The following is a 27,930-nucleotide window of genomic DNA, read 5'->3' as shown; positions in this document are numbered from 1 at the left end:
TTTACAGAAGAAACCAAATGATCCTGATGCTTTCCGCTTGCTGGGAGAAATCAAATATCAACTCAGAGATTATGAAGGGAGTGCTGCTGCGTATAGGAGGTCTGCAATGGTTGGTATGCCCGAGTTATAGGGTAAACTGTAAAGTCTTATTTATCCGTTTGCTAAGAGGCTGTCCACATTCTATGTATTTCATACCAATTTAGCAATGAAGAAGTTAAAATAGGTCTAGCTTTATTTGCGTAGGAAATTTTGCAAAAAGAACAAGTTTTTCCTTTTCTTTATTCTTTTCTCTGGGAGAAACTTCACCCCTAATACATCCTACATGGTATCTCATGTTATAAAAGTTGATACATAACTTAGACAATGCCATGATGTTGACGTGCCGTAGACCTTTCTACTGGTTTAATTATGGATGATTTGCTGCTTTCTTCGTTCTGTTTCTGGTCTCACTAAGCTGTGTAACTTTTTCCACAAGGGGCTATAAAGGAACATAGATTCAAGGAATGGTATTGTGTGTGTGTTTAAAGGGTCCATTATGCCTCTCCCTAGTTTGCAATTGCCTAGGTGAGTTGGTATGTGGAATTACCCTCTTGCCCTCCTCTAAGGCTTACACTTTTGCCAGCTCCGAACGAAAATGCCTCTGATCTCGGAAACTGGCTGGCTGAATTTACTTCTTCTAGGTTTTGGGCGTTTTGGTGATTTCACACTCAAAAGTGGTGGGCCAGAGACACTATTTAGGTTATTTTTGAATTACTTTAACGGGTTTTCGGACTTTCGATGTGCAACAATTTACATCAAAGGTACTACTCTTTTTCCGTCCCTCCCGATCTTCATTACTTATTTTCTCTTTGCCTGGCTTAAACATCACCTTTTTTCTTTTTTTCTTTTTAGCGCTTCATCTACTGTCAATACTATCGATGACAAATCTATTGGAATCTAATATTAATTGCTGATTGTTGGCCCACCACCCATGATCTCCCCACTGGAAAACCCGCTTTCTCCGCCCACCGATCCTACCCAACCCAACGACGACAGCGGCCTCGAAGACTTCATCCAGCATTTGGCTCAGATCGATCGGCCGGGCCTACCACCAGCATTTGGCTCAGACCGATTGGCCGGGCCTACCACCAACACCCATGTCAGCAATGGATTCCTTACCCTAATATGAAGATAGAACACCTTAGGGGTCACATTTTTTCTAATGTGATGTTGAGGTTCTTGAGAAGCTGACTGCCGAAAAATGATGGTCGACGGCAATTGATTAGAATGTACAGTTTGAATTGGTTTGATTATATGTTGGAACGTAAGTTTTAGTTTTGTTTGGTTTGATTGTATGTTGGAACGTAAGTTTTAGTTTGGTTTGGTTTGATTACATGTTGAAATTTCCCGGAGTAGCTCAGCGGTTGGGGCCTCTTCGGTTTACGAAGACGCCGCCGATTTGTTCGACAAAGCCGCCAATTCCTTCAAACTCACCAAATCCTGTGAGTCCTTTTTCCCTTGTTTCCTATTCGGTTATCGATTGGGGTACTTTAGTACTTTAGTCATTTCATTCATGCCATACCATGTTTCTAGGGTAATAAATTAGAACTCTGACCTCTTTAAGGCAGAAGAGTTCAAAATTCAGTTCTCTGTACTAACCTGGAACAATAACTAATTGAGGTGAAGGAAGCATGGTAATGTGCACATAAATTGAATTGGGTCGCTAGGCCTGCCTTCTCTGATGCCATTTGGCTTTGATTTGGGAGCATGGTTCTGCAGCAAAATAGGTATAGGAAGCCACTGTTTCAATGGTATTCTGAGAGCAGCCACTTTGTGCATATTGCCAAAGGTTAGGCCTGTCTCCAATCCTTCCCAGCCCGTACCCCCAATGATTGGGGACTACATGAGTTCTGTTGTTGTTGTAGTGGGTGGAGAGAGAAATAGGGTAATGATTGGAGAAGGGATAATGAGTAGAGAGAGAAATGAAAGTAATAATTGGAGGAATAGGGTAATGATTGGAAGAAAATAGGATAATGATTAGAAAACAAAACTAAAACAAAACTAAAATGTGAAACGAACAAGGCCTTCATTTTTTCTGTTTCACCGGGAAGAATTTATTGATGAATGGAAAGACAGTTCCTTCTTTTGTATGTGAACGAACAAGTTTCTTGGAGTTCTTATTCCTATTTTGCAACAAGCAAGTCTATTTTACAAGTAAAGTTGCATGGATCGGTGTGTGCCCGTGATGTTTTTTTATAGGTTAAACCAAACAAAACCAAACCGAGCCTGTCCCAATCAATTGGGGAAGTGATTAGCTTAACTTAAAACTGAGAGGAATTCATATAGAATGAAGTGATTCGTCAATCAATTGGGGAAGTGATTAGCTTAACTTAAAAATTGAGAGAGATTCAAGTAGAATGAAGTGATTTGTTACTTACCTTTTTATAGTTTCTCGTGTCATATTTTCCTTATGCCCTTGAGTTCTTATTTTCCCTAGGCTATGTTTGGAGTGTGAATTCTTGAATTATTGGTCTTGAAGTGGAAATATTGCAGGAATGTATTGCTCAATTTCTTAATCGTCTAGAGAATACTTCGGAACTCTCTACAGTAGCAGCAACTACATTGCCCATAGATGTTTGAATTGATTATGTTGCAAGTATCTCTTTCTCTCCCTATGTGTGAATAAGGTATCTATTTCCATCAATAAGTATGCTGGTGTGCCTATATGGATTAGTTCGCAACAATGACTATCTTACTGCGTCACAACTTTGGTTGTGATGGTCAAAGAAAATCTAGGACTAAAAAGATCCTTCTCTTCAGTTATTCATGATTTTTCCAAGTATTGAATTTCATGATCTCTAAGTAACTAAATTAGTAAATGTCTTCATTATTGTTTTCTATCAGGTTGGCCCACTGGCCACTGTTGAAGGGATGTAATTTTGCGTATTATCAGTTAGAGTTGCCAAGATAGCTAAAAGGTCTTGAGCAAGCTGGAAGCAAGAGAGGCTCTCGGCGTTAGGAATCGCATGATATGGCTGAAAGAATTGGACAACTAACTTGAACCTACTTTTATTTCCAGGTACTACTTTGCTGCGACGTTCTTGACTAATTCTGTAGGTTGGTGGCACCAGTGGTAGTGCTACTATTTCTTTTGATCTATTTTTGGGTAATTTGGTAAATGTACTCACATATTGGTGGCTTCTTGCTTGACTAATACGGCGATCCTCCTTTCCCTTGGCTTTGTATTGACTTTGTAGAGAGAGGTTGAGTCCCTAAATCTTTGATGTTCAATATTTGGAGGTTTAAGCACTGTAAATGTTTGAGAGCTGCATTAGGATAGGAACTCCTAATTCTCTAGCAAATACAACTCTTTTGATCATTTTGTCACATGTACCTGCAGTAGCATTTAAGTAATGCCCTTTGATTTCGCCTATTTCCACATGTTTCTTTATAAATTGCTTTGGCACAAAATAAGAAACGGTCTCTCCAACACATAAATGGTTGACGTTCTCATCATCTTTGGTAAAATAAAATCCACCGTGGAGACATTCATAAACAGCTAATCTCATGAAGAAATTTGGCTCCATTCCATCATCGATTTGGTCTATCATCTCAAAAAATTAAGGCTTAGACACCATTTTGGGATTAATTCGGTTTCCAGAGTTAGTATTTTAACAAAATGCTAAACCATTTCAAAACTTCTTATCCTGTGAGAGTTATTGCCACTATCAAATGTGGGCATAATCCCCTCTTTAGTTTGGCAATAGATATACATTATATACCATAGGACGTAAATCTTGATGTAGGGAGGATTATACCTGGCTGGTTCGTTTGGGGAAGGGTTACATTGGATTGATTTCACTATCAGCTTTGGAATGGGGTGGGGTTGCGGAGCCTATTGACCAGGACGTATAGCATATGAAAAAGCTACAACAAAGTATGCTCAAATCATGTATCTTGTGATTTGTATTAGATGGCATAGTTGTGGAAAATTCCTTTAAAATTGCAGTGGTCTAATATGATGAGTTGTGCTTACTGTTTCTGGGTTTTTTCTTCTTACAGCAAGGCATTCAACTCCAATTTCAGTGTGGTATTTTAGGGTTTTTGTTATGATTGCGGAGAGGTTTTTATTTTGTCGTTCCGAATAAGCTTTCATGTTTCTTACTTCTTGTATGCATGTTTCCTTTTAATTTTCTTGTATATGGTTTTAGATAGCCAACATCACGGTAGTTTTCCCAAACTTGTTCATGATTGTCGTTTATGTTGAACTATAAAGATAAAGGGTAAAATGAAGGCGGAGTCTTGGCCTGATGATGAATCAAAGGCTAAGAAATTTTTTATCAACAAACCTTTATGCACTCCTTCCAGATCAACTATTGTAGCGGCTTTTGTCATCCTTCAGAGGAGACGGCCCATTACTTATTGCTTCATTTCTGTGTTCATTAGTGCTCCAAGATAGAAATCGCGTGCTTTGGTCTGTTTTGGAGTTTCTATTTTGCAGAGGTAAATCTGCTTTGGTTTTCAGCTTCTGTGGTTTGTGTGCTATGGTAATGTAGTTCTAATGTTGGTTTATTATTTCAGTTTTCAATGATGTATGTATTCAATCTATGATCATGTTGTGATTAGTTGTGTTTGTTAGAAGGATCGAAGGCATAATGGTTAGTTCGGAAATTGAACTACCTATGGTGTTTGGCCTAATAATGTTCATGCATTTTGTTGGATGATGTAATTGTGGGTTGTATAGTTGTGTGCATGATAGTGAAAACTTGAGTGATAAAGAGGAAGTAATCCATATGCTTGCCACCCAAGAATTCCCCATCTTTTCGCTTTAAGACGTTTATTAGTTGATATATTTTTGTGCGTCTATAATTGTTGTTATACTCCATGTCCTTAGGTCTAGAGCAAGAGCAGAATGTTTGTTTGAAAACTTCATTTGTTACAAGGAAAGGAAAAAATCATTTGTTCGGTTTGGAGACTTGTGGAAAGCTTTGGATTCGGTGTATGACATAGTATATAAGGAAACAAAGTCGAATTGAGCTTGTATCAAGATAAAGACGTGTAATTTGTTTGGCTTAGAAGTGGACCACAATCCATTTACATAACTTGTTGATAAGATGACTGATCAAAAGCAAAGAATGAAACTAGGTTATACACTTATACTCCATTTTTGTTGGTTGGCGAAGTTTACTATCTATTCTAGAATGACACTAGGTTGTTGATCTCTGGGTAAGTTGATTAGAAAATGTCCCTTTTTTTTTTTGATAAGTAATTAGAAAATGTCCTCATTATTGTTTTCTATCAGGTTGGACCCGCTGTCGAACATAGATCCCCGTTGAAAGAACATATTTTGGCTATTATCGGTTTGCCATGATTGCTAAAAGGTCTTGAGTAAGCTGGAAGTAAAAGAGGCTGTCGGCATTAGGAATCGCATGATATGGTTGAAAGTAGTGGGTAATTTACGTGAACTGACTGTAATTTTCAGGTAGTACTTTGCTGCGACATTCTTGACTAATCCAGTAGGTTGGTGGCATCAGTTGTAGTGCTGCTGCTGCTTTTGCTTTTGCTTTATTTTTTGGTAATTATATACACATATTGGTAGTTTCTTGCTTGACTAATACGACGATCCTCCTTTCTCTTGGCTCTAGATTAGCTTTGTAGAGAGAAGTTGAGTCCCTAAACCTTTGCTCTTCAATATTTGGCGATTTAAGCAATGTAAATGTTTGATTGCTGGACTGGAATAGGTGGGATCTAGATCCTTGGTCCAGGGCTATGTAGCATGGCCATGGACACGGATAGAGACACGGGATACGGCAATTCTAAACAAAAGAGGATATGGACACGGCGGGAGACACGTCATGTGTATAAATCAATAAAAAATATAAAAAATATAATTTTTTTATGAACCATTGCATATGAATAAATTCACAGATTGTGTAATTTTCTTTCAAAGACATAATTACAGTTTAACCCAAATATTTTGAATAATTTTATATTAACCCCCCAAAATTAAAAATATTATATTTTGACCCCCAACCGTGTCCCCTGCGCGTCCTCTATCAATTATTATTATTTTTTTATTGGCTGTGTCCCCGCGTGTCCTCGCCGTGTCCTCGTGTCCAATACGCGGACATGGTGCCCTTTTGGAGTGATGGTGCTTCATAGGTCCGGGGACATCTATTCTCATGAAGAAATTTTGCTACATCCCATCGTCCATTTGGTCTATCATCTTGGACCTTTGTCACTTACCTCAGTTTCGGAGTGTTGACTTTTTTAAAAATAGGAACCTGTGATATATTAATTAGGCTTTATTTTATTTCACTTTTGAATGCAAATGGGTTTAATAGGGGACCCTTGAGAGAGGGAAAACATGTATGGGCATTGATCCATTTACATTTTGCAAATATTGACGATGATGATTAGTAGTATTTTATGATATAGTGGTATTTTGTTTTTGGATTGCTATCTTACTGATTTCATGTTCCCTCAAGCAGAAATACTACTTGGAGTTGTTCATTGTTGTTTCACCTCCCATGACTTAGATATGCGCTCACTCTGTGCTTCTTTTGTTTTTTTAAAATGGTAATGGGCCAATGGGTGTGAGAGTTGATTGTTGCTGCCATGACTAAGGTGGTTGTTTCACATAACTATTCCAGTAGTTTTAGTGCCACCCAACGGCCACATCAAAGTTGTTTCTTTGTTGAATGCTGAATCTTTTCTCCCTCTTATGGTCATACAATAGAAAGTCATGGGAGGGGAAAGTACGCACAAATTTATAAATAGTGAGTCTTTTTTAATACAAGAGAAAGTAGGCATTGAAAACTGATGGTTTATTCTAGAAATTCGTGGGGAAGTCAAGGGATGGCTTGCTTTTAGGCCACAAAAATAGGTTGGATCGAATGCTCCTTTGAATTTTGGTTTCTCATATTCTTTGATTAGGGAAGTTGGAAATACTGCTATAAGTGCTTTTGTATACAGTATATTCCTTGGAAGATTGTTGGTATTACCGTGCTTTTTGGAGCCTATGGTAGGTCATTTTTTGTTTCTTTGCTTTTTGTTTTTGTTTTCCAATCTATTTTCATGCTTTGTTTGAATCATGCATAACTAAGGTGCATTCTACTGCTCAGATACACCGATTTGATAAGATTGGTATTGATGCTTAATTCTTGTATTTGTCATTTTCAGAAGCCGCCTGGGCGAAGATCATCGTGTGAACAACATGAGTCTTGTTTCAAAAGGAAAAGGATGGACTGTTCATTTTGCTGCTAGATTTTTCGTTGCCAATGGTGATGATTTGTTCGTGAACGCAGCATATTAACCTACCACACATTATTGCTGAATCCTAACATTAATGTAGAATTGGACACCTTGGTTTTGGTCCAAATGATTGCGAATGTATCACTCTTAGTATTGATATTTGGACTGATCAGTTGCATTTATATTTTTTGAATTCGGTCAAATTAGTATGGACTGCGTAAGGATTATGAGCTGGTATGTAGTAGCTCTTTAATTGTCAGCTTAGCTTTGGCATTCATTCAACTGCCAACACAAAATTGGCAAATATAACTTCATATCTTTAGTAAATTTTGACAGTATAACATCTCCTCGCTCTGCACTGCAGCATTTGCTTAAGCCATCTTTAATGTCTATACAATGCATTCCAGACAAATTATTAGAACCCAAATGCGAACAATTGTACTGAGCACGTGATTTTGTGCGTAGCACGAATCATGACACTAGTTCTGCATAACGAGTGATTTGTGGTATGCATGCAGAATAACTGTAAATATTTCTACTGTGATGGGGTTGCTGCCTGAATTCATTGTACCATGTATCCAAAATATTAGAAGCTGATAATATATTTATGAACAATTTTAGTCGTTGAGTAATAGGTTTGCAAGTATACTTCTGTTAGTACTTGTTTTGTTTATTTTCACTCTCTTTTTCTTTAGCTCTAGCTGAAGGTTTACAACTGATGTCCGCAAGTTTTTAGTTGTTTGTTTGTATTAGTTGTCCATGACTATTTTCTTCATTACCTGCAGGTATCTAAAACCATTAATTTTGACGTTCTTCGGGGCCTTACAAATGCATTGCTTGTTGTAAAGAAACCAGATGAGGTTGGTTATTTCAATGAAACCCTACATTCCCAGATGGTTTAATTCCTAAGCAATGCATAATATGTACTCGATTTTATCAAGGGCCTATCCTCAATTAAGTATAAGGCAGTTGTTATTTCTTATAGCCTCAACCCACATTCACCTTGGTCTTCCTCTATTTCACTGCACCCTTAACATGGATCAATTTACTCTTTATGGTTGTATTAGTTAAGGGAAATTCATAGAAATGGTCCTCTTAGTTTCATCCAAGTTTTATTTTCGTCCTCCAAGTATCAATTGCAACTCTTTTGACCTCCAAGTTTGGTTTTCGTACCAAGTTGGTCCAATTGAGATTGAGGGCAGACGTTATCAATTGGACCAACTTGATATGAACTGCAATGTACAAACTGCGATCAATTTAATTTTTTTCGTCAAATTTGTCTGATAGAAGTTATCAATCGGACCGATTTGGTACGAAACCAAATTTGAAGGTCAAAAGAGTTGCAATTGGCACTTGGAGGACGAAAATGAGACTTGAATGAAACTAGGAGGACCATTTCTATAAATTTCCCATTAGTTAATGTTGCACCTTAGCTATGGAGGCTGGGTTTAGGACTTTGTTTTGTACAAGGCTTTTCCTTCAATTCCGCTTAGAAGATGAAAGCTTTGACCATTGACTTTCGAACTGCAAGAGAGAAAATCGTTAGCGACATTCTGGCCAGTGCTGTTGACCAGGAATGCCCTCATGCGATCAAGTCAGTAACCGAACTCCCAAGTTTTGTGGAATGCACTAGGATAGTGAAAGGTTTCTGTGTATCCTCTTTTTCCGTACAATGAAATAATCGGTGCGCATAACCTTCCAACTCTTTTCCAAGCTGTGCACTGACTGCTGAGACTCCCTATTCGCATCAGAAATCCATTATACTCCCGATTCCCGGATGCTGCTATTGCCGGTCGGTATAGTACATCCACGTGATCTGTCAGTGACCCGTCATTTTGATTTGTGATTTGCCGGTCGGTATAGTACATCCACGTGATCTGTCAGTGACCCGTCATTTTGATTTGTGATTTGTCTTGTCAATTTTTACTTTTGACTACTTCAGTCCTCCTCTGGGTGCATGTATTATGGACCCACTCCTCCTATAAATAGAGGTGTTTGGGTATCGTTGTTTCCATATTTATTCATTCTGAGGGGCCTCTCCACTTCTGCTCGAGCCACTGGCTTCATCTATCTTGCATTTGTCAGTTGAGCATCCAGGAGGGGTATTTCCACTTTACATAATGTTGTTGTCTATCAGCCATGGAGTACCCACCTCTGGCTTGGGGGTTTGGGAATGCCTTAAGGTCATCCAGCAGAGTCATGCAATTCGCCAAGGTCATCAAGCAGAGTCAGGTGGGCAGCCACTGGATCTCCCCTGACCCTGTAGGGTAGGGATTGTCTTGGTCTCCTCTAGCCAGTAGAGGTTGGGTGTTATTTCACCTTTTCCTCTTCGGGTGACAGGGACTTGACATGACTAGAGGTGGATACTCACCGCCCCTACCCATCGCCAATTCCAGCTCGGGTTATGGGGAGGCCTTGGAAGCATCGTTCGGCTGCATCTGGCCGGTAACAGAACTCCACTGATGTTCCTCAAAAAAGCCCCAATTGCTGTCGGGAAGGTCTTCCTTGGGGTCCGCGATGCTATCCTTTTGGACTTTGTATTTTCCTTTTAACTTTTATTGCCGAGTTGGCTCTCCAGTTTGTAAAACATGTTACTATTGTAATAAACGGTTCACTTTTGTAATTTTGACCTTTGACCGTGTAGGATAATTGTCGACTATTCCTGTGATGATTCTGACTCTTCAAAGTTTGGCCTTTGTTAAATGGGTGTTTTATGAGTGTTGTTTATTTTCTATCCGCCCATTAGCTTATCATCCCGAACAAGTTTTCGTTATTTTTGCTTATGTTGCAAACCCTTATTTCTGTGTTCTTTATATTCAGGCTGTTCAGGTCCTTCTGGCCTCTTGTGAGTGCTTGATAGCAGAAATGTCAAATGACCTTACTATTACTACTGATGGTGATTCATCGGAGAAAGAGTCGCAGTTGGTGGATCCAATCCAAGTGAGTAATTGTTACTGGCAGTATTTATTGAATTTAGCATATATAGAGTGGACTTGTCCCTACAAGTTCTATTCCTTAAGTTATGTGCCCTTGACAGTTAATGCTGCGAGCAATCAATCATGCACAAGTGATTGACTGCGTCTTAGAAAACTCTGAGGCCTCGTTTGATAACTGTGATAGATGGGGTGAGATTCGTAATAAGATGGGATATGGATGAGATTCATAATGAGATGGGATTAATAGTGATGTTAAATGACTCTTTCATATTTGTTTTGCACGGGATTGGACGATATGATTATTAATGCCATGTTTGTTTAGGTCTGGATGAGATAGGATTACACCTTTTATACCCTCTGACAATAAATATAGTAATTTACAGTGAGGTTAAACCAAAGCAAGTTTAAAAAAAGGGGTACTTTCAATATGGAGTATATCAAGACAACTTTTCTATGATGCCCCAATGTGGTATTGGGGCATGATGCCCCCATTTAATATGGGCCTTTAGATTAGGTTTTAAGTGAATATGAGCCGTTGGATCAAAACCACCCCTAAAAAGTATGATAGTTTTGCCCCTTTTTTTCAAAAAAAACGTCATTATACTTACCATGAATACTAGCTCTACTTACCATAGTTTATGCTGACACTTACCACAAAATATTATATACTTACCATAACAAAAGACTACACTTCAACATTTTTGCCCTTTCTCTCTCTAACTTGTTCTCTAGGTAGCCGGTTTGGCAGGAAAATAAATTTTTTTTGGCGGAAAAATGTACCTTTTTGCAATAAATTTTTTAATTATTGAAAATTTATAAGTTCACACCACTTTTTTCCATATTCATCCTATTTTTTGTCATTTTTCTAATCATTTGTGTAATAGACTATCAAATATTGGGTGGAAATATAAATATAATTTAATAATATTTAATGTATAAACAAATTTTTATAACAAATTTTGGAAACTAAATATTTAAGCCAAAAAATTGCCTTGATTTTAGATTCATGTTGTTAATATATTTCATTAAATTATTTTTAATTAAAAAATATTTTACAAATATTATTGTGAAAACAATTATTCATTTACTATTTTGAATAACTTACAATTAATGTTGTTAAGAAATTCCATTAAATTTTTACTTTGTGTGTATATGTTTCTTATAACAAATATATAAAAAATAATAAATATAAACCATATAATTGTAATAATAATTGTAATAATCTCCTAATTATATTTAAATAAATTATGCAATCGATTAACGTGATATTGTAATGATTAGTAGCTATAATTGACATTAGACTATTCAATTAGTGGTAGAGTGATGATTAATCTCTATAATTGGCTATAGTAGTCAGAATCATTTGACGGAGAGTTTAATTGATTGATCATATTCAATAAGTGATGGTTGACTATAGTAGCCAAAGTCATTGGCTAATTGTACTAATAATATAGTGATGACTAGTGTTTATCCATGTCTAAGGCACTAGATACTGATCATGGCTAATGTAAGAGTAACCACCAACTATTGAGCATCGATACGATTGGTAGTTATGAGTCAGGTAACTAGATATTGATCAATTAATAAGGATGAATATAGATATACTAATACTTAATAATATATGTGATTGACAATGATCATTGATCATAGATACAAAGGACTAAAAGAATTTAATCAAGTGATTGAACCATTTGATTCGGTCAATATGACATAATTAGCAGATGTGGTAGTTAACAATGATGTTGGTAGAAGTGACCAATGAGAATCGACAAAATTAATTAAAGTGAATTGCTTAGTTTGTTTAGTTGAAATAACTCATTCAATCAATTATGTTTTTCATTTATTAAGAAGGTAATACACTTTTATTCAATTAACCATAAAGCAATTTATTATGGTAGGTGTCTTATTAACTACTCCGTACCTCATTATAGTAGTGCATTAATAAAGATTCATAAAATACTTACCTACCCGTAATTAGTGTCTTACTTATAGTAGTGCATTAATGAAGATTCATAAAATACTTACCCACCCGTAATTAGTGTCTTACTTACCACGCAATAAGGCTACAAATACTAAAAATTGGGGTTATTCTTACCCAATGTATTACTATAGGACTCAAGTTTACCATGGTTTTTGGTAATACTTACCATGTTGTTTGTCAATACTTACCCTGTTGAAACGAAACAATGACTATAATTGAACCACTTATTTGACAAATTTTCAAGCTTACCTACCTCAAATTGTAGTATTAATTTTATTAGATTTCTCCATACCTAGCTTAAAATCTTCAATTTTATCCAAAAAAATATATACTTTACCAATTTTTTCACTATCTCATGCATCTCCTTCCTTCTCTCAAGATATGACTAATGAAGAAGCTTCCTAACTTTCCAAGACAATAAGTTGAAGAAGTTAAACAAGTACGTTCTCCACAACAAGAAACTAATTTTAATTGCGATTATCTGCTCTTTAACAAAATGATTGGATTTGAGTAAAAAAATTTGTTGTACAGTTTCTTTTTGCCATGATTACCATCTTGTAGGGAACTACATACCACTAGTTAGGATAATACATACCATAAAAACTCATTTAGTTTTTACTCTTGTAAGAATGTGTATTTACTTTCTGTTATGGACATGCTTACCATCTTTTTATGGCTTTTTATACCATGATATATGAAAATACTTATCAGTAATTGTGATCGTATTTGACCAGATTCAGAGATGGATGATAGTGTTTGTTTGAAAGATAAGAATGTAGTGACATTTTTGATGACGGTAGCGATGATTTACTGGAGAGACTCATCCGCATATTAGTAGGAATCCCCCAATTTTAGTGGGGAGACTCACGACTGTGGTAAGAATGTCCAATTTAAGTTTAATATGTCCTTAATTCGCGGTGAGTATGTTCCTCGACATGGTAAGTATCTTCAGTTGCGATTTGTTTTTTCACAACTGTGGTAGGAATGTCCAGTTTTTGTTAAGTATGCCCATTATTCGTGGTAAGTATGTTCCTCGTATAAAATGGATGGGAGGTCCATCCATGGCTGGTCGAAGCTTCAAGCTCATCGTAGAATACCAGACAACAGAGAATGCAAAGTTAAACATACACCCTAGTCTGCAAATCAAGTTGCACTAACTCAAATCGTTCGCTTACCGTAAACATCATTCATTAAACAAAAAAATTCCAAAAGTTCAAAATTTCTAATGTGAGAAAAATCCCAAATTACAAATTTACAACATTCTAAATTTTGAATGCCAATATAAGCTTTGCTCGATGAACATGTCGACAACTTATTTCCCAAATGTCCAAACTTTTCACTTATTAGTTTGGAATTAAAGATCTTGAACTGAATATCAAATTTATTAAACTTATTTTGTTTCTGCAACTTCCAAGAAATTGCAAAACCCCATTTTATAACTCCATTTCCAAGTTTGATTACTATTGAGATCCTTAACCTTTTTGCACTAAAATCCTTCGAGTTCTTGCATAGACTATGAATTGAACCCACGGTGTTGTCGAAATTGAGGGAGTTGCCGTTGTTGGAGTTGCTACCGGATTTAGAGTCGGAATGGAGTAGAGAGAGAAAGAGAAGACAACGTGAGAGCTGATAGAGGTAAACATGGGTTGAAAATAGAGAGAGAGAGAGAGAGAGAGAGAGAGAGAGAGAGATTAACTGTTACAGCCGGTAAGAGTTTTTCTGAAATCAATGGCTGGAAACTAAATGAGCAATTCAACGGCCAAAAACATTTGGGGGCATGATGCCCCAAAATCGCTCTGGGGCATCATAGCCGGACGTGTTCATTCCTCTTCTCTTATTCCTCAATTTTTCTATGATGCCCCAATGTGGTATTGGGGCATGATGCCCCCATTTAATATGGGCTTTTAGATTAGATTTTAGGTGAATCTGAGCCGTTGGATCAAAACCACCCCCAAAAAAGTATGGTGGTTTTGCCCTTTTTTTTTAGAAAAATATGTCATTATACTTACGATGAACACTGGCTCTACTTACCATAGTTTATGCTGACACTTACCATAAAATATTATATACTTACCACAACAAAAGACTACACTTCAACGGTTTTTCCCTTTCTCTCTCTAACTTGTTCTCTAGGTAGTCGGTTTGGCAGGAAAATAATTTTTTTGGCGGAAAAATGTACCTTTTTACAAGAATTTTTTTAATTATTGAAAATTTATAAGTTCACACCACTTTTTGTCATATTCACCCTACTTTTTATCATTTTCTTAATCATTTGTGTAATAGACTATCAAACTATCAAATATTGGGTGAAAATATAAATTTAATTTAATAATATTTAATTTGTAAACAAACTTTTCATGTTGTTAATATATTTCATTTAATTATTTTAATTAAAAAGTATTTTACAAATATTATTGAGAAAATATTATTCATTTATTGTTTTGAATAACTTACAATTAATGTTGTTAATATATTCCATTAATTTTTACTTTGCATATATATGTTTCTTATAACAAATTTTAAAAAACAATAAATATAAACCATATAATTGTAATAATCTCCTAATTATATTTAAATAATTTATTTAAAATAGTTTGCGCAATCGATTAACGTGATATAAAGATTAGTAGCTATAATTGACATTAGACTATTCAATTAGTGGTAGAGTGACGATTAATCTCTATAATCAACTATAGTAGTCATAATCATTTGACTAAGAGCTTAATTGATTGATCATGTTCAATAAGTGATGATTGACTATCGTAGCCAAAGTCATTGCTTAATTGTATTAATAATATAGTGATGATTGAGCATTAATACAATTGGCTTAAATAAATTGGTTACTGTAGGTTGATAGTGATCATGTCATTACTAGATGACATGATCACTATCATGTCATATTCAATGAGTGATGATTGACTATAGTAGCCAGAGTTCTTGGCCAATTGTATTAACACTATAATGATTGTAAAGCATTAATACAATTGGCTAAAATGAATTGGTTAATGTAAGTTAATAGTGGTCATGTCAATAGTAAATGTATTAGTTAACAGTACTGTTGGTTGCGATCAATGAGTGAATGCTACAATTGGCTAATGTAAGAGTAACGACTAACTATTGATTCCCAATGTTCATTCAAAAAATTATTTAGTTTTATTAACCATCAAGGTATTATACTTTAATTACGAGGTAATACAAATTAAGTAGAACTAAGTGACATTAAATTTATTGTGATAGTCATCTTTTTAACGACCCTTGTTATGATACATTAGTTACGTTATATAAATGGGTACCTATCCGTCATTAATGTCATATTTATCATAGAATAAGGCTATACATACCACAATACCTGATCATTGTTACCACCATGACATTCGGTTGTTACTTCATGATGTAAACATCCCACGGTTTATGCTAGTACTTACCTTTTGAAAATGATACCCTTACTACATATTCAGATTTTTTTGCCAACTTCTTAGGTGCAACAAGTTTGAAGTCTTACTTACCATACTTACCATATTATAAGGTCACGCTTACCACAAAGTATGATCAAACTTACCAATTAGTAACAATTACTTACCAAAATAAATTGGAAAAATATATTGTGGTTTTGGATAGTATATACCTCTAGTTAATTATATCAATATTTCGAAGAGTAGTATCTCTATTTTGAAATAATAAAATTTCGGCTATTATCTCTTGATGCGATCATGCCACGATTTTTGCTACTACTTACCATTCTAAAAGGATCTACTGACTACATACTTAGACATTTTGGCAACTTCTTAGGTGCAATAAGCATGGAGTTTTGCTTACCTACCACACATATTGGCATTACATGGAGTTTTGCTTGCCTACCATACATATTGGCATTAATGGTACTAAATTTCTCTCTACCTACCTTAAACTCTTTAACCTTATCCATTCAGAACTACCATAGTCTCTTCAACTATATCCTTCAAGCTTATCAACCTTATCCATTAAGTATGTCCAGTTTGAAGTCAATACATCCATGGTAAGTATGTTCATTGATATGGTAAGTAGCTTTAGTTGCCAAGAATTTCTTTCCAAGTCTGTGTAAAGTATGTCCAATTTCAAGTAAATACATACAACATTTGCTGTAAGTATGTTCATTGACATGGTAAGTACCAATATTGATCAAACAAAAAGAGCCAGTGAAGCATGAAATCTATTAACAAAAAGAGCCACCAAGGCTAGCAAAAAGGATCAAGTCACAATTGATGCAATCTACATGACCCAGATTACCAACAAGGTGGGTGCAATTTACATCCATCAACAATACAACAAAATTAGCCACAATGTCATTAGTTTTTTCTTCCAGTGTCGAGATATTTCTGTTGAGTCTTCCGGATTTCACAATCAGCTGACACACCATCAAAACCTACGAAGGCATAACATTTATCAAATCAAAGAAGAGCCACCAAGGTATCACATTTATCAACATTGACAAAATAAAAAGAGCCACCAAACATCTATTAGTAATAGTGGATATAGTTTACATGATCCAGATAAGCAAAAGGTTCACAATGGTTGCAATCTGCATGAGTCAGATTAACAAAAAAGTGGGTGCAATTTACATCCGAAATAATACACACATCTATCATTGTTTATCCTCCATGAACCATACAACAAAATAGCGCCATTAGTTTTTCCTTCTAGTGTTTGAATATTTTAGTTGAACCATTCGAATAAGATCTTGCCATGGCGTATCAAAACCAGCATCATCAAAATGATACTTCTGTCCTCATCAACTAACTGCAAAAGTATTCGTTGCCATGGCGGTTATGTGACCATTATTTTCTTCCTAAAATTGCGACTCTTCTTCGTTGGTGGGGTCTATGTGGATGACCTGCCAAAATTGCACCAGAAACAACATTAGATTTGCAGTGCAAAACAGAAAAGAGTATTCATTAGTTTTTCCTTTCTTTCACAGCAAAGAAGTGAACTTGAGACACCGAGCAAAGCAATTTGGTCATCTAACAGATGTTATATCAGTTCAATTCATTATTTCATTTCAAACCACTTCTATGTGGAAGTAAACATCTTGAATGACTTCATATTGAAAAAAAATTCTGCCAGGAAAACATGAACATGCATAATTGAAAATTTAGAACTACCAAGGGCATTTGTTTAGGCTATGTTTGGAAATTTAGAACATGCATCATTATTTAATCTAGCAAACAAAAAAAGACTGGTCAGTCTCACAATGCCGATGTTTGCTACAAAACCTAAACAACTAAACGAAGTGGTTTCAACTCATTTTTGCATATTGGAAGTTAACAAAATAAGCATCTCCAGCATTGCTATATAGCAAATCAAGACACACTACACGGCACGGAGCAGAATCAACTAATTTTTTTTGGCTTAATAGAATGAGAATCCATTACCTAATCAACTAAACTTCGGACCAGAAAATTAATTAAGACAAAAAACGAAATCCCCAATTTCACCTCAACATGGAACCCTAATTTTTTTTGGTCAGAACAAGTTTGTGTGTGAAAATTGAAGTTGAGGAGGAGAGCATATATATATATATATAGATAAAGAAAGAGAGAGAGAGAGAGAGAGAGAGAGAGAGAGAGAGAGAGAGAGAGAGAGAGAGAGAGAGAGACCCCTTGGTGGTGGCCGGTGGGTGGGTTTGGCGTCGGTGAACAGTTGCGCCCGAGGGAGGCGATCTTCGAAAAGTGTTGCGTCGGTGGTTGCCGGCGCTGGAGTTGAGGCGCTTCCGGCGGTGGTGGTGATGGTCGGCGCCGCCGGTGTTGGCTCGGGCGATCGTTCCTCCTTTCTCTCTCTGGACATTAGGTCTGGACTCTGGAATATGAAACGTGAGTTTTAGTTTTTTTTTTTTTCAACCAGTAGAAGAGGTTAACAGGAGAGAAGATGACTCAATCAATGGTTGTTATTAAATTAGAAGATCCAACGACTCTTGACAATTGGGGCATGATGCCCCAAAACCACTGTGGGGCATCACAGCCGGATGCCAAAATATCAGGTCAGGAAAAATCACTTTCCCTTTCCTCTCTTCTCCAATTTTTCTATGATGCCCCAATGTGGTATTGGGGCATGATGCCCCCATTTAATATGGACCTTTAGATCAAATTTTAGGTGAATCTAAGCCCTTGGATCAAAACCACCCCCAAAAAGTGAAGTGGTTTTGCATTTTTTCAGTTAAAAAACGTAATTATACTTACCATGAAAAGGGACTCTTCTTACCATATTTTATACTGATACTTACCACACAAATATTGTATACTTACCACAACTAAAGGCTACACTTCAACGTTTTTTTCCCTTTCTCTCTTTGACCAGTTCTCCAGGTAGCCGGTTTGGCAGGAAAATTTTTTTTTTCGGCGGGAAAATGAACCTTTCTGCAGAAATTTTTTTAATTATTAAAAATTTATAAATTGACACCACTTTTTGTCCTATTCCCCCTACTTTTTGACATTTTCTAATCATTTGTGTAATATACTACCAAATATTTGGTGAAAATATAACTATAACTTAATAATATTTAATTTGTAAACCATTTGAAACTAATTATTTAAGCCAAAAAATTTCCTTTATTTTATATTCAATTTTCAATATATTCTATTAAATTATTTATAATTACGTATTTAACAAATATTATTGTAAAAATAATTATTCATTTATTGTTTTGAATAACTTACCATTAATGTTAATGTATTTCATTAAATTTTTACTTTGTGTATATATGTTTCTTATAACAAATTTTTAAAAATTAAAAATATAAACCATATAATTGTAATAATCTCCAAATTATATTTAAAATTTATTTGAAATAATTTCTGCAATTGATTGACGTGATATTATAACGATTAGTAGCTATAATATGACATTATACTATTCAATTCGTGGTAGTGTAACGATTAATCGCTATAATCGACTATAGTAGTTAGAGTCATTTGACTAAAAGCTTAATTAATTGATCATATATAATGAGTGATGATTGACTATAGTAGTCGAGTCATTGGCCAATTGTAATAATGCTATAGTGATGATTGAGCATTAATAATTGACTAAAATGAAATGGTTAATGTAGGTTGATAGTGGTCAAAGTCATTAGTAGATGTAGTAGTTAACTATAGTGTTGATTGCGATCAATGAGTGACTGATACAATTGGTTAATGTAAAAGTAACCGCTAACTATTGATCCCTAATGCCACATTCAATAAATCATTTAGTTTCATTAATCGTTAGGTATGATGTTTTAATTACAAGGTAACACAAATTAAGTAGAACTAAGTGACATCAAATTTTGTTGTGGTAGTTAGCTTATTAACTACCATTATTATGGTACATTAATTATGTTAGAAAAATGTGTATCTACACGTCATTAATGTCATACTTACCACAAAATAAGGCTATGCATACCACACTACCTGATCATTATTACAACCATAATACTCGACTATTACTTCATGATGTGTACATACCACGGTTTATGTTAGTACTTACCTTTTGAAAAGGATACACTTGCCACAAAAGATCAATGCTTACGTTTTTTGTTTGTATAGATAACAATTACCATAATATATATCAATCGATTACCACGATATATGAAATTACTTACCACAAACTATGGTCGTATTTGACCATAATCTGAATTTATCTCTATGATTACCTTTTTTGTTTGTTTAGATCATGTTGACCATAATGTATTGCATTTTATACCACTATATAAGAAAACACTTGCCATTGATTGTGGTCGTAGTTGACCAGATTTGGAGAGATGGATGACAACGTTCGTTCAAAAGGAAAGAATGTAATGATAGACATTAGTGATGACACTAGCGATGATGATGGAAATGACGATAATCGGTTTGTTCTAAGAAACGACGTTTTTACCACATCTTAGATCCAATAAACTCATTATAGTTAATAAAATTGGTTTGTTCAATTCAACAAAAAAAAAAAAAAACTAATTAGTCTGATAACTCAACATCTTGAATTGAATAACGAGTTCACTAAACTTGAAAAATGATAGCCAGCATTAGTTATTTTCCCACGTCCCATAACCAATTCTAACTCCTGTATGAAAGTCATCAATCACCTTGCCTCACGTTCCATACATCAGAGAGCTTGATCATTGTTAATACCATACTTACTATAGAATAAGGCTACGCATACCACAAAACTTGATCATTATTACTATAACATTCAACCATTACTTCTTCATGCAAACATACCATGACTTTTGCTAGTACTTGCCTTTTTGAAAGGAAATACAGACTACATGTTTAGGCGTATTTGCCAATTCAATTTAGGTGCAACAAGTCTAGAGTCTTGCTTACTTATCTTCGTAGCGGCAACAGATGCGGTGATGCTAAGTTTTGAACACAATGGATTTTGTTTAGCAAAAAATCATCCAAGCTATCTCGTTGATACGATAGCTATCTATATATTCAAATCATTAATTTTTTAATCATACTTAATTTTTTTGGAGCACTTAATATGATTAAAAATTAAGCACTCCAATTTTCAATCCTTTTGAACTTTTACGAAAATCTTATTTTTGTGATCATTTTATCCTAAATGGTCGTAATTAATTTTTATCTGTAGGACTCTCATAATTAAGTATCTGCACTTTATTTGGGACCATATAGAGTAGAAACTTAATTATGAGAGTTTTAAAGATAAAAATTAATTATGACCTTTTAGGATAAGTGATCAGAAAAATAAAATCTTCGTACCGGATCAAACGGATTGAAAATTAGAGCACTTAATTTTTTTAGACTATTTATGTACTAAAAAATATGATTAAAATTTAAGTGCTTCCATTTTCAATATGTTTAAACCTATGTGAAGATCTAATTTTTTAATTATTTTATCCTAAAGGGTCATAATTTTTGTCTTCACGACTCTTATAATCAAAAATAAAATTTTCGTACCGATTCAAACAAATTAAAAATTAGAGCACCTAATTTTTTCACCATATTTTTTAATATATAAACAGTCTAAAAAAAGTTAATTTTTTCACCATAAACAGTGTAAATGAACTTACTTTTTTCACCATAATTTTTGTGCCTTCCGCTGTAAGAGAGAGCACAAGGGCGTAATATGGAGGAGATGATTTTGTGAATAGGAGTTTGGGTTTTCAAATACACTTTTGAGTCGAGATAAAAAAAAGAAAAGAAAAAGAGAGTACACTTTTGAGTTTTCACCGGCTGGACAAGTTTTTCTTACTTTTCCCTGAATGGTTGTGATGTTTTTACTTTAATCTAATGGCTGGTAACACTTGGGGACATGATGCCCCAATACCACTTTGGGGCATCACAGCTGGAGGCTCTCTTCTCCCTCACGTTTCTCTCTCTCTCTCTCTCTCTCTCTCTCGGTCTCTCACTCCCTCTCACATGGATCCACCTCCAACACTTGAATCTTTGAGGATCCACACGAAATCCATCACACCTAATGATCTAGACTTTGAATCGTGTAGCAGAGGTTGGAGGGAGTCGTTCTTGGTGGAATTCAAGTTGGAATCATCTAGGGCTTGTTCATATCTTGGGTTTTGCTTAAAATCCATGAGGTAAGGATTCCTCCTTTTTCTTTACTTGTTTATGTATTGACTGAGTGTAGATTTTAGTGTTGGATCATCTCTTTTCGAGTTGGGTGAAATCTGTTGAAATTGAAAATCGTGCAGTCAAAAACCCAGGTGGTACCGGTTCTTTATAGCGGTACTGGCACTAGTCCTAACATTTTTGGATCTAGAAGTCTGCGTACCACGGTACCAGTACCAATCTGGAAATTTTTGAAAACTCCTGTGGTGCAGATTCTAAGGTCATGGTTCGAATGTACAATATTGTTTTGTACTTTATCATATGAAATTGGACTCTTGAACAACTATTTGCTACGTAGTTATACAATGAAATAAGTTTAATGGCAGTATGAGATTATGAGTTGTAAAATGGATGGTTCCCTTAGACTTTGATTGTTTTGACTTATTTGAATTATAGGAGCATTTTTGACATAATGTGTTGCGAGGTATGGATGATGGTTAACGTTGGTACAATAAATTGATTGATGATTAATTGTGGAGATGAAATGAGAAATGTGAAGTAGATGGTTATTTTTTATTCGACGAAATTGGAACGTGAAACGAATATACAGGGTCCCAACCACTCGGAACATGGAATGGATATACGGGGTCTTGAGTATCCAGAATGTTTCTAAGTCCACCATTCGGTGTGTCGCTAGAAAATTCATGTGACAAGCTAAGTATTGATAAAACAATTGGAATTCTGATTGGAAATAATGGTTTTCTTTTGGAGGCTTGGACTTCCTTATTATGGTGGTATGTTGTCCTGATCTCTATTTGGTAGCTTGTTTGGTATGGTTATTTTATTAAAATGAGGGACTCCCCTTCCCGATTGAATTTCGATGATCCGAGCCGCTCAAAGTGATCAGAACGTGATTTTAAGGGTCCCCGTGAGAAATTAGCAAAAAAAATGACCGGGAAGGGCTTCATCCGAGCAGTTTTCATTGAACGGTTCAAAAAAAACTGCTCGGATGACGCCCTTCCCGGTCATTTTTTTTGCTGATTTCTCGCGGGGACCCTTAAAATTACATTTTGCACACATTGAACGGTTTGGATTTTCAAAATTTGATCGGGAAATGAAAGTCCCTCATTTTAAAAAAATGAGTGATCCCTCACTTGAAAATTCCTCTATATATATATATATATATGTATATATATATATGGGGCCGGATCCTCCCACACAAAAGTTGACACTCCATCTCAGCCATTAAAATCGAGGGCTGAGATTAAAAATTAAACACCCCTTCTCTCTCCTCCCTCTAACGTCGTTCCTTCTCCTGGTTAAAGAAAATAACATCGTTCTCCCTTCTCCTCAACCCCTCACGCCTGTTCTCTCTCTCTCTCTCTCTCCCTCAAGCCTTTTCATCTTCGTCAAGCCACACTGCCACCGCCGTACGACAACTCCCTCACATAATCAGCCCAAAAGCTCCACTCCAGTACATTCAACAAGTATTCTTAAACATCCATGTACATAACTCTCTCTCTCTCTCTCTCTCTGGACATGTACAGTTTATGTGCATAGCACTATAACAGAGATGAATAGTTTCAACCGAGTAACCCTTTTAATTTCTTTTAAATCTAAACAAGTTTCTACCCCCATATCTTTTGTAGACATTGCTTTCTTTCCCCCATATTTCTAGGGTTTTCTATCTGAACCTCTTTTGCCAATTTTCCCAGTTTGGGTTGTGGGTTTTACTTAGGGTTTTATTGGGCTACTGGGTATAATGCTGAAAGGGGAAAGAATGGCGAAGAGGTCTTCTTTTGGGATTGGGAGTGTAGTAAGGAATAGGCTATCAGATATAACCAACTTAATTCCACAACCCAAGTCCCCTTTCCCCGATAAAAAGCTCTCACAGACCGATTCCTCGGCGAAGGAACACATTGATCATCTTGTCAAGGTATAATCTTATTTGGGTCTTTTCCAAATTTCATGTGGTGGGTTTTCTTGTAATGGTCATATTAGCTTTACTAATGTGTCATGTTTTGGATTTATGAACCAGGAAAATATTGCATTGGCCAAACTTATTGCATACAAGAAGTATGCTTTTGTGGTTTTGGCCTTTTGTGTTTGAGTACTTACGCTTTTTTCTATCATTTTGCTCTTGACATTGTAAGTGTTAAGGTCTCCTTATTTTGGTTCAACAGTAAAATTAGTCTTCAGAAAATGCAGATGCAAAATTGGAACCATTGCTTAATTTTTTTCTTTTGAAACTGAATGTGTTCCATCTATCTTTCTGGAGTTTAATTTAGGTAAACATAAGTTTGATGGATTCCGACTGGGAATTCACGTCTGTTTGTATATCCACTATCGTCAGCTCTCCTATGTTGTGCATTCCTCATAAGCAAAATTCACTATGCTCATAATAGATAAAAGCACTACAGCATGAGATCGTGTGCATGGATGTTGTGATCAAAGCAAAAAATTTGGAATTTATGCCAATTTGGGTCCTGTTTTGAATAGAAAGCATTGTACTCTGTTAGTGAACTAGTAAAAAACCCCTTTTTTTCGTACATCAGGAGGCTATCTGTAGCATGGAGGAGGGAATCTTGCCTATGGTAGAATTCGAACCGTTGGCCTCACCAAAATTCTAGCCAACTAAGCCAGCCCTATTTAGTTTTTTCATTAAACTCTGTTACTCGTCTTGAAAAGACTTCTAGAGTCCAAAATCAAGGTTATCTGATATGAACTAGTGTCCAATAAATGTCACTATTAGCTTAACTGACACGAGCCCTAGGTAAATTGAGATAAGACATCTGGGATAAATTCGTCCAAATCATGCCCCAAACTTATCCTTTTAAAAGCCACCATATATACCAAACACATAACTGAATTTTCAACCACTAATATTGAGACACATGGCACCAAGTCATCTGTCATATAATCCTTGTCCAGTATAAGCTTGCTGTGGCCGGCCGAACACGCGTCAAGCCTTGAGAGAGATTAGGTTTGAACCCACGTGCCCCACAGACAGGATTCACAGGAAGACATTTTTCTTTTTTTCGGTCATTAAAATTTTATTTTTGTCTTCACTACAAATAAGAACATGCTTTCTTCCCTTTTCTCCTTGTGTTCTTTTGCTAACAACTCGCAACAAAACTAGTTTACAACAGTCATAGGCAATGAAAAAATGTCAGTGCATCAAGTAAATGGTATGCTAGGATCTCAAGTTTTAATGCTTTTGTGCAGGAGATGACTGTGTTTTTATACAAACTGGATGCACAAATGTGTACATACACAATGTGAACTGTGGATCCGGACATGGAATCAACATTGTCGGGCTAGGAAAGGATGCGAGTATGGCATGTGTCTCGAACATTACTGTTCGTGATATCAATATGCATAACACAATGAATGGTGTCAGGATAAAGACATGGTAGGTAAAGATTCCATCTGGAACTCATCTGATTGAAAACGAATTTGAGATAACAGATACGATTTCATAGTACCAAAAAAGTCTCAAATCCAAGCAACCAATTGTTCACCAATAGAAATCGCTAAAAAGACTCAAGTAAAATTAAGTTTTCAGACGATATGGAGTTTGTACTATATCATAGAAGTTCACCTAAAAAAGCCATTTTTTTACTAACTCAACCCGACATTCTCACCTAGTTCTAATATACTTTTGCAGGGTGGGTCAGGGTCTGTGCAAGGAGTACTTTTCTCATACATTCAAGTTTTTGAAGTCCAACTCCCCATTGTGATTGACTGATACTATTGTGATAAAAGCTCATGCAAGAACCAATCATCAGTGCAATTGTGTGCTTGAACTAGCTTGAACCAGGCTAGTTCAAGCTTTTGAAATTTTTTTTTTTGTGTTGTATCTAACTTTGCAATTGTGTGCTTTTGTTAGATTGACTGATGATGTAATAAAATGAGAGTTATGGTGCTTTTGGAGTTGAATTATGTAGCTTCATTTATTCGCGCAATTTATATTTTGCACAGTTTGTATGTCTCTTATGATTTATACTTTTGCTCGACAATTGCCTACTTGAATTGTGAATGAATCCAAACATTATTCGTGTTCCCAAGCAAAGATTTGCAAGATTTGCAGCTTCTCTCTTCCCCATCTTTTGGAGTTGAATTATTCTTGTCTCTCTCCACCTTTTTTCCGAAGAACACCATCTCTCCTCCCCTATTTTTATTGTGTAAAAAAATTAGCCCTATTTTTTTTCATATGGTTGAGATCCAACCTAGGCAAACAATTCTACAATTGAACCTGAACAATTCTGTTACATATATAGCAAACGATTTTGTAAAGGCAACCTCCGATTCAAATATGCCAAAAAAAAACTCATGATTCAACAGCATAGTACATAATCCCATGAATTGAAAAAAAAACTCCAATTCAACTACAAACAAGGGTCATACACAACTTTTGGAAGCATAACAACCCTTCAAAAAAACAATTCAACTTGAACAATCCTGTACGTTAACAACAAAGTCAACTATGCAAACAAAAACATGATTTGGCAAAATAGATCTAGCGTTGGTCCACCCTTACTACACAAAAATAACATCCAAAAGTTCCCAAAAATTGAGTTTTCCATCATTAAATTAAAAAAAGGTACATAAACTCCATGAGCAAATATCCAAAAAGACTCCATGATCATTCAAAGCAATCCTTTGGCATCAAGATGCTTTGCCCTGTACAAAACACAAGGTTACTTTAATTAAGTAAAGATTGTGCATGAAACATAATTAGCGAAAACATCAAGAAGGTTAAGCAAGTTTTCGATTACCATATTCTCATTACGTCATCTCTTGGTCACTATCAGACGATTGTGCTTCCGTTTCTAAGGCTGTGGAAGCAAATTGCGAATAAGGAATAAGTAAGGATATTTATGACAAGTAAATAAGAACATTTTACACAAAAAAAATTGTAATTCACTTACCTTTGTTAGCTTTACTCATCGGATTCTCAGGACAAGTTCTCTTATCATGTCCGATCCTTTGCACAAGTTACACTTTCTTTTCTTCTTGTTTAATCCCAACTCTATACCGCTTTTCAATCTTCCGGAGTGTATAGTAGCATCTTTTCCCTTCACATCCTTTTTCCTACCCTTAGTTTGCGAGATGTTCGGATCCAAAAGCAACACTTGAGTTTGCTCGGTGGAATGTAAATCATCCTTTTCATGGCAAACAATGATTGGAGGAGGCACATAAGATGAAATTTTTAGGAGCTTCTCGGATAGATCATTCATAGCTTCAATGTAAATTTTGTAACTCTCATATGATAGGGCAGCCAAACAAGCCAATTTGGTAGATTCTTGACACATATGACTAAGTCTTAACGCCTCGGATTCTTCTTTCCCATCGTCATGCACCAAACCTTCAGAATTTATTATCCTAAATTTGTTGGCCTTTTGCCTCTATCGTGGAAGAATAAAATGATCCGGTATTGCATCAATGTCAAGTCGGACAAACACTTTAAAAATGTGCCTGCACAATATACCAACAAACTCAAAGTATTGGCATTCACACATACCTTCGTAGGTTTGCGAATCCAATGTCACGGTGAACTTTTGAAGTTCATTAACTTTGGACTTCACCACAAACGATTGAAATCCATCGGCATTTGTCATCTCTTCAACTTTGTAATTAAAGGCTTCACTAATTTCATCCTTGAACTTGTTGAAGATGTTTCTAGTATAAACTTTTGCCGCATGCTTCAACAAAAATTCATTGTCCTTCACAATTCAAAACTTATGCTCAGACTCGAAATCTTCATCACTTTCCCTTTTCACAATCCTTTTCAAGGCTTGGTCATACTTGACAACAAATTCTTTAAGATTTGTTGTGGAAGTAACAAAAGCATCAAAAAATGAATTGACACCCTTACTACGTCCGGTAGTATTCATACCGGCAAAGAATGTCCCACGATTGTAAACGGGTACCTGAATCACGAATTTCATACAATTGTTGAAGCCATTCATTATGTTCTAACCCATTTTCCTTCATCAATGCCATCCATCTCTCTTCAAAATCCTCTTTCTTATATGTCAACCAAATACATTTTTTCACATCTTTCTTGAATTTTGATTTCTTATAGTATACTTGTGACAACTTCTCAACAAATTTCTTCTTAATGTGCCAAAGGCATAGACGATGACGGGTATTAGGAAAGACTTGGGCAATCGCTCCTTTCATTGCCAAGTCTTGGTCCGTAATGATAGAAGTTGGAGGACGTCCTCCCATAGCTTCAAGC

General features: G+C 35.6%; 2 protein-coding genes, 3 long non-coding RNA genes and 1 other non-coding gene across 7 annotated transcripts in view; 3 read left to right on the top strand and 3 right to left on the bottom strand.

The window, feature by feature from the left end:
- The window catches only part of LOC131332443 (receptor-like kinase LIP2), a 32,332-nt gene extending 19,158 nt beyond the window's left edge, over positions 1–13,174 (top strand). Inside the window, exons 6-9 of one of the 2 annotated variants that reach the window (XM_058366665.1) lie at positions 8–109; positions 8,019–8,093; positions 10,054–10,173; positions 12,885–13,174. In XM_058366665.1, coding sequence (XP_058222648.1) covers positions 8–109; positions 8,019–8,093; positions 10,054–10,173; positions 12,885–12,914 — 327 coding nt within the window. In that variant the 3' untranslated portion in view covers positions 12,915–13,174. Of the gene's footprint in view, positions 1–7; positions 110–8,018; positions 8,094–10,053; positions 10,427–12,884 lie in introns of those variants that run through there. The other variant, XM_058366663.1, reaches the window with a different exon arrangement.
- LOC131332445 (uncharacterized) lies at positions 38–8,012 on the bottom strand. Its single transcript, XR_009201666.1, has 2 exons — positions 7,712–8,012; positions 38–462 (listed from the first exon to the last, which is right to left on the bottom strand). It is a non-coding gene; the product is annotated as an uncharacterized LOC131332445 (long non-coding RNA).
- Positions 1,658–1,765, top strand: LOC131334920 (small nucleolar RNA snoR100). The gene has a single exon (XR_009202324.1). It is a non-coding gene; the product is annotated as a small nucleolar RNA snoR100 (small nucleolar RNA).
- Positions 13,175–23,041: 9,867 nt separating the features above from the next.
- On the top strand, positions 23,042–24,056 carry LOC131332442 (uncharacterized). The gene is made up of 3 exons (XR_009201665.1): positions 23,042–23,173; positions 23,402–23,622; positions 23,725–24,056. It is a non-coding gene; the product is annotated as an uncharacterized LOC131332442 (long non-coding RNA).
- A 2,075-nt stretch (positions 24,057–26,131) lies between these two features.
- Positions 26,132–27,086, bottom strand: LOC131333320 (uncharacterized). The gene is made up of 3 exons (XR_009201773.1): positions 26,618–27,086; positions 26,465–26,524; positions 26,132–26,369 (listed from the first exon to the last, which is right to left on the bottom strand). It is a non-coding gene; the product is annotated as an uncharacterized LOC131333320 (long non-coding RNA).
- Positions 27,087–27,094: 8 nt separating this feature from the next.
- LOC131332785 (protein FAR1-RELATED SEQUENCE 7-like) lies at positions 27,095–27,920 on the bottom strand. The gene is made up of 3 exons (XM_058367083.1): positions 27,780–27,920; positions 27,470–27,619; positions 27,095–27,412 (listed from the first exon to the last, which is right to left on the bottom strand). Exons 1-3 carry the CDS (start codon positions 27,918–27,920, stop codon positions 27,095–27,097), a joined length of 609 nt encoding a protein of 202 aa, XP_058223066.1.
- Positions 27,921–27,930: the final 10 nt, after the last annotated feature.

Source organism: Rhododendron vialii, chromosome 7a, assembly GCF_030253575.1.
Source record: "Rhododendron vialii isolate Sample 1 chromosome 7a, ASM3025357v1".
NCBI lineage: Eukaryota > Viridiplantae > Streptophyta > Magnoliopsida > Ericales > Ericaceae > Rhododendron > Rhododendron vialii.
The sequence above is the reverse complement of the archived record's forward strand: the minus strand, read 5'-3'. Positions and strand labels throughout refer to the sequence as shown.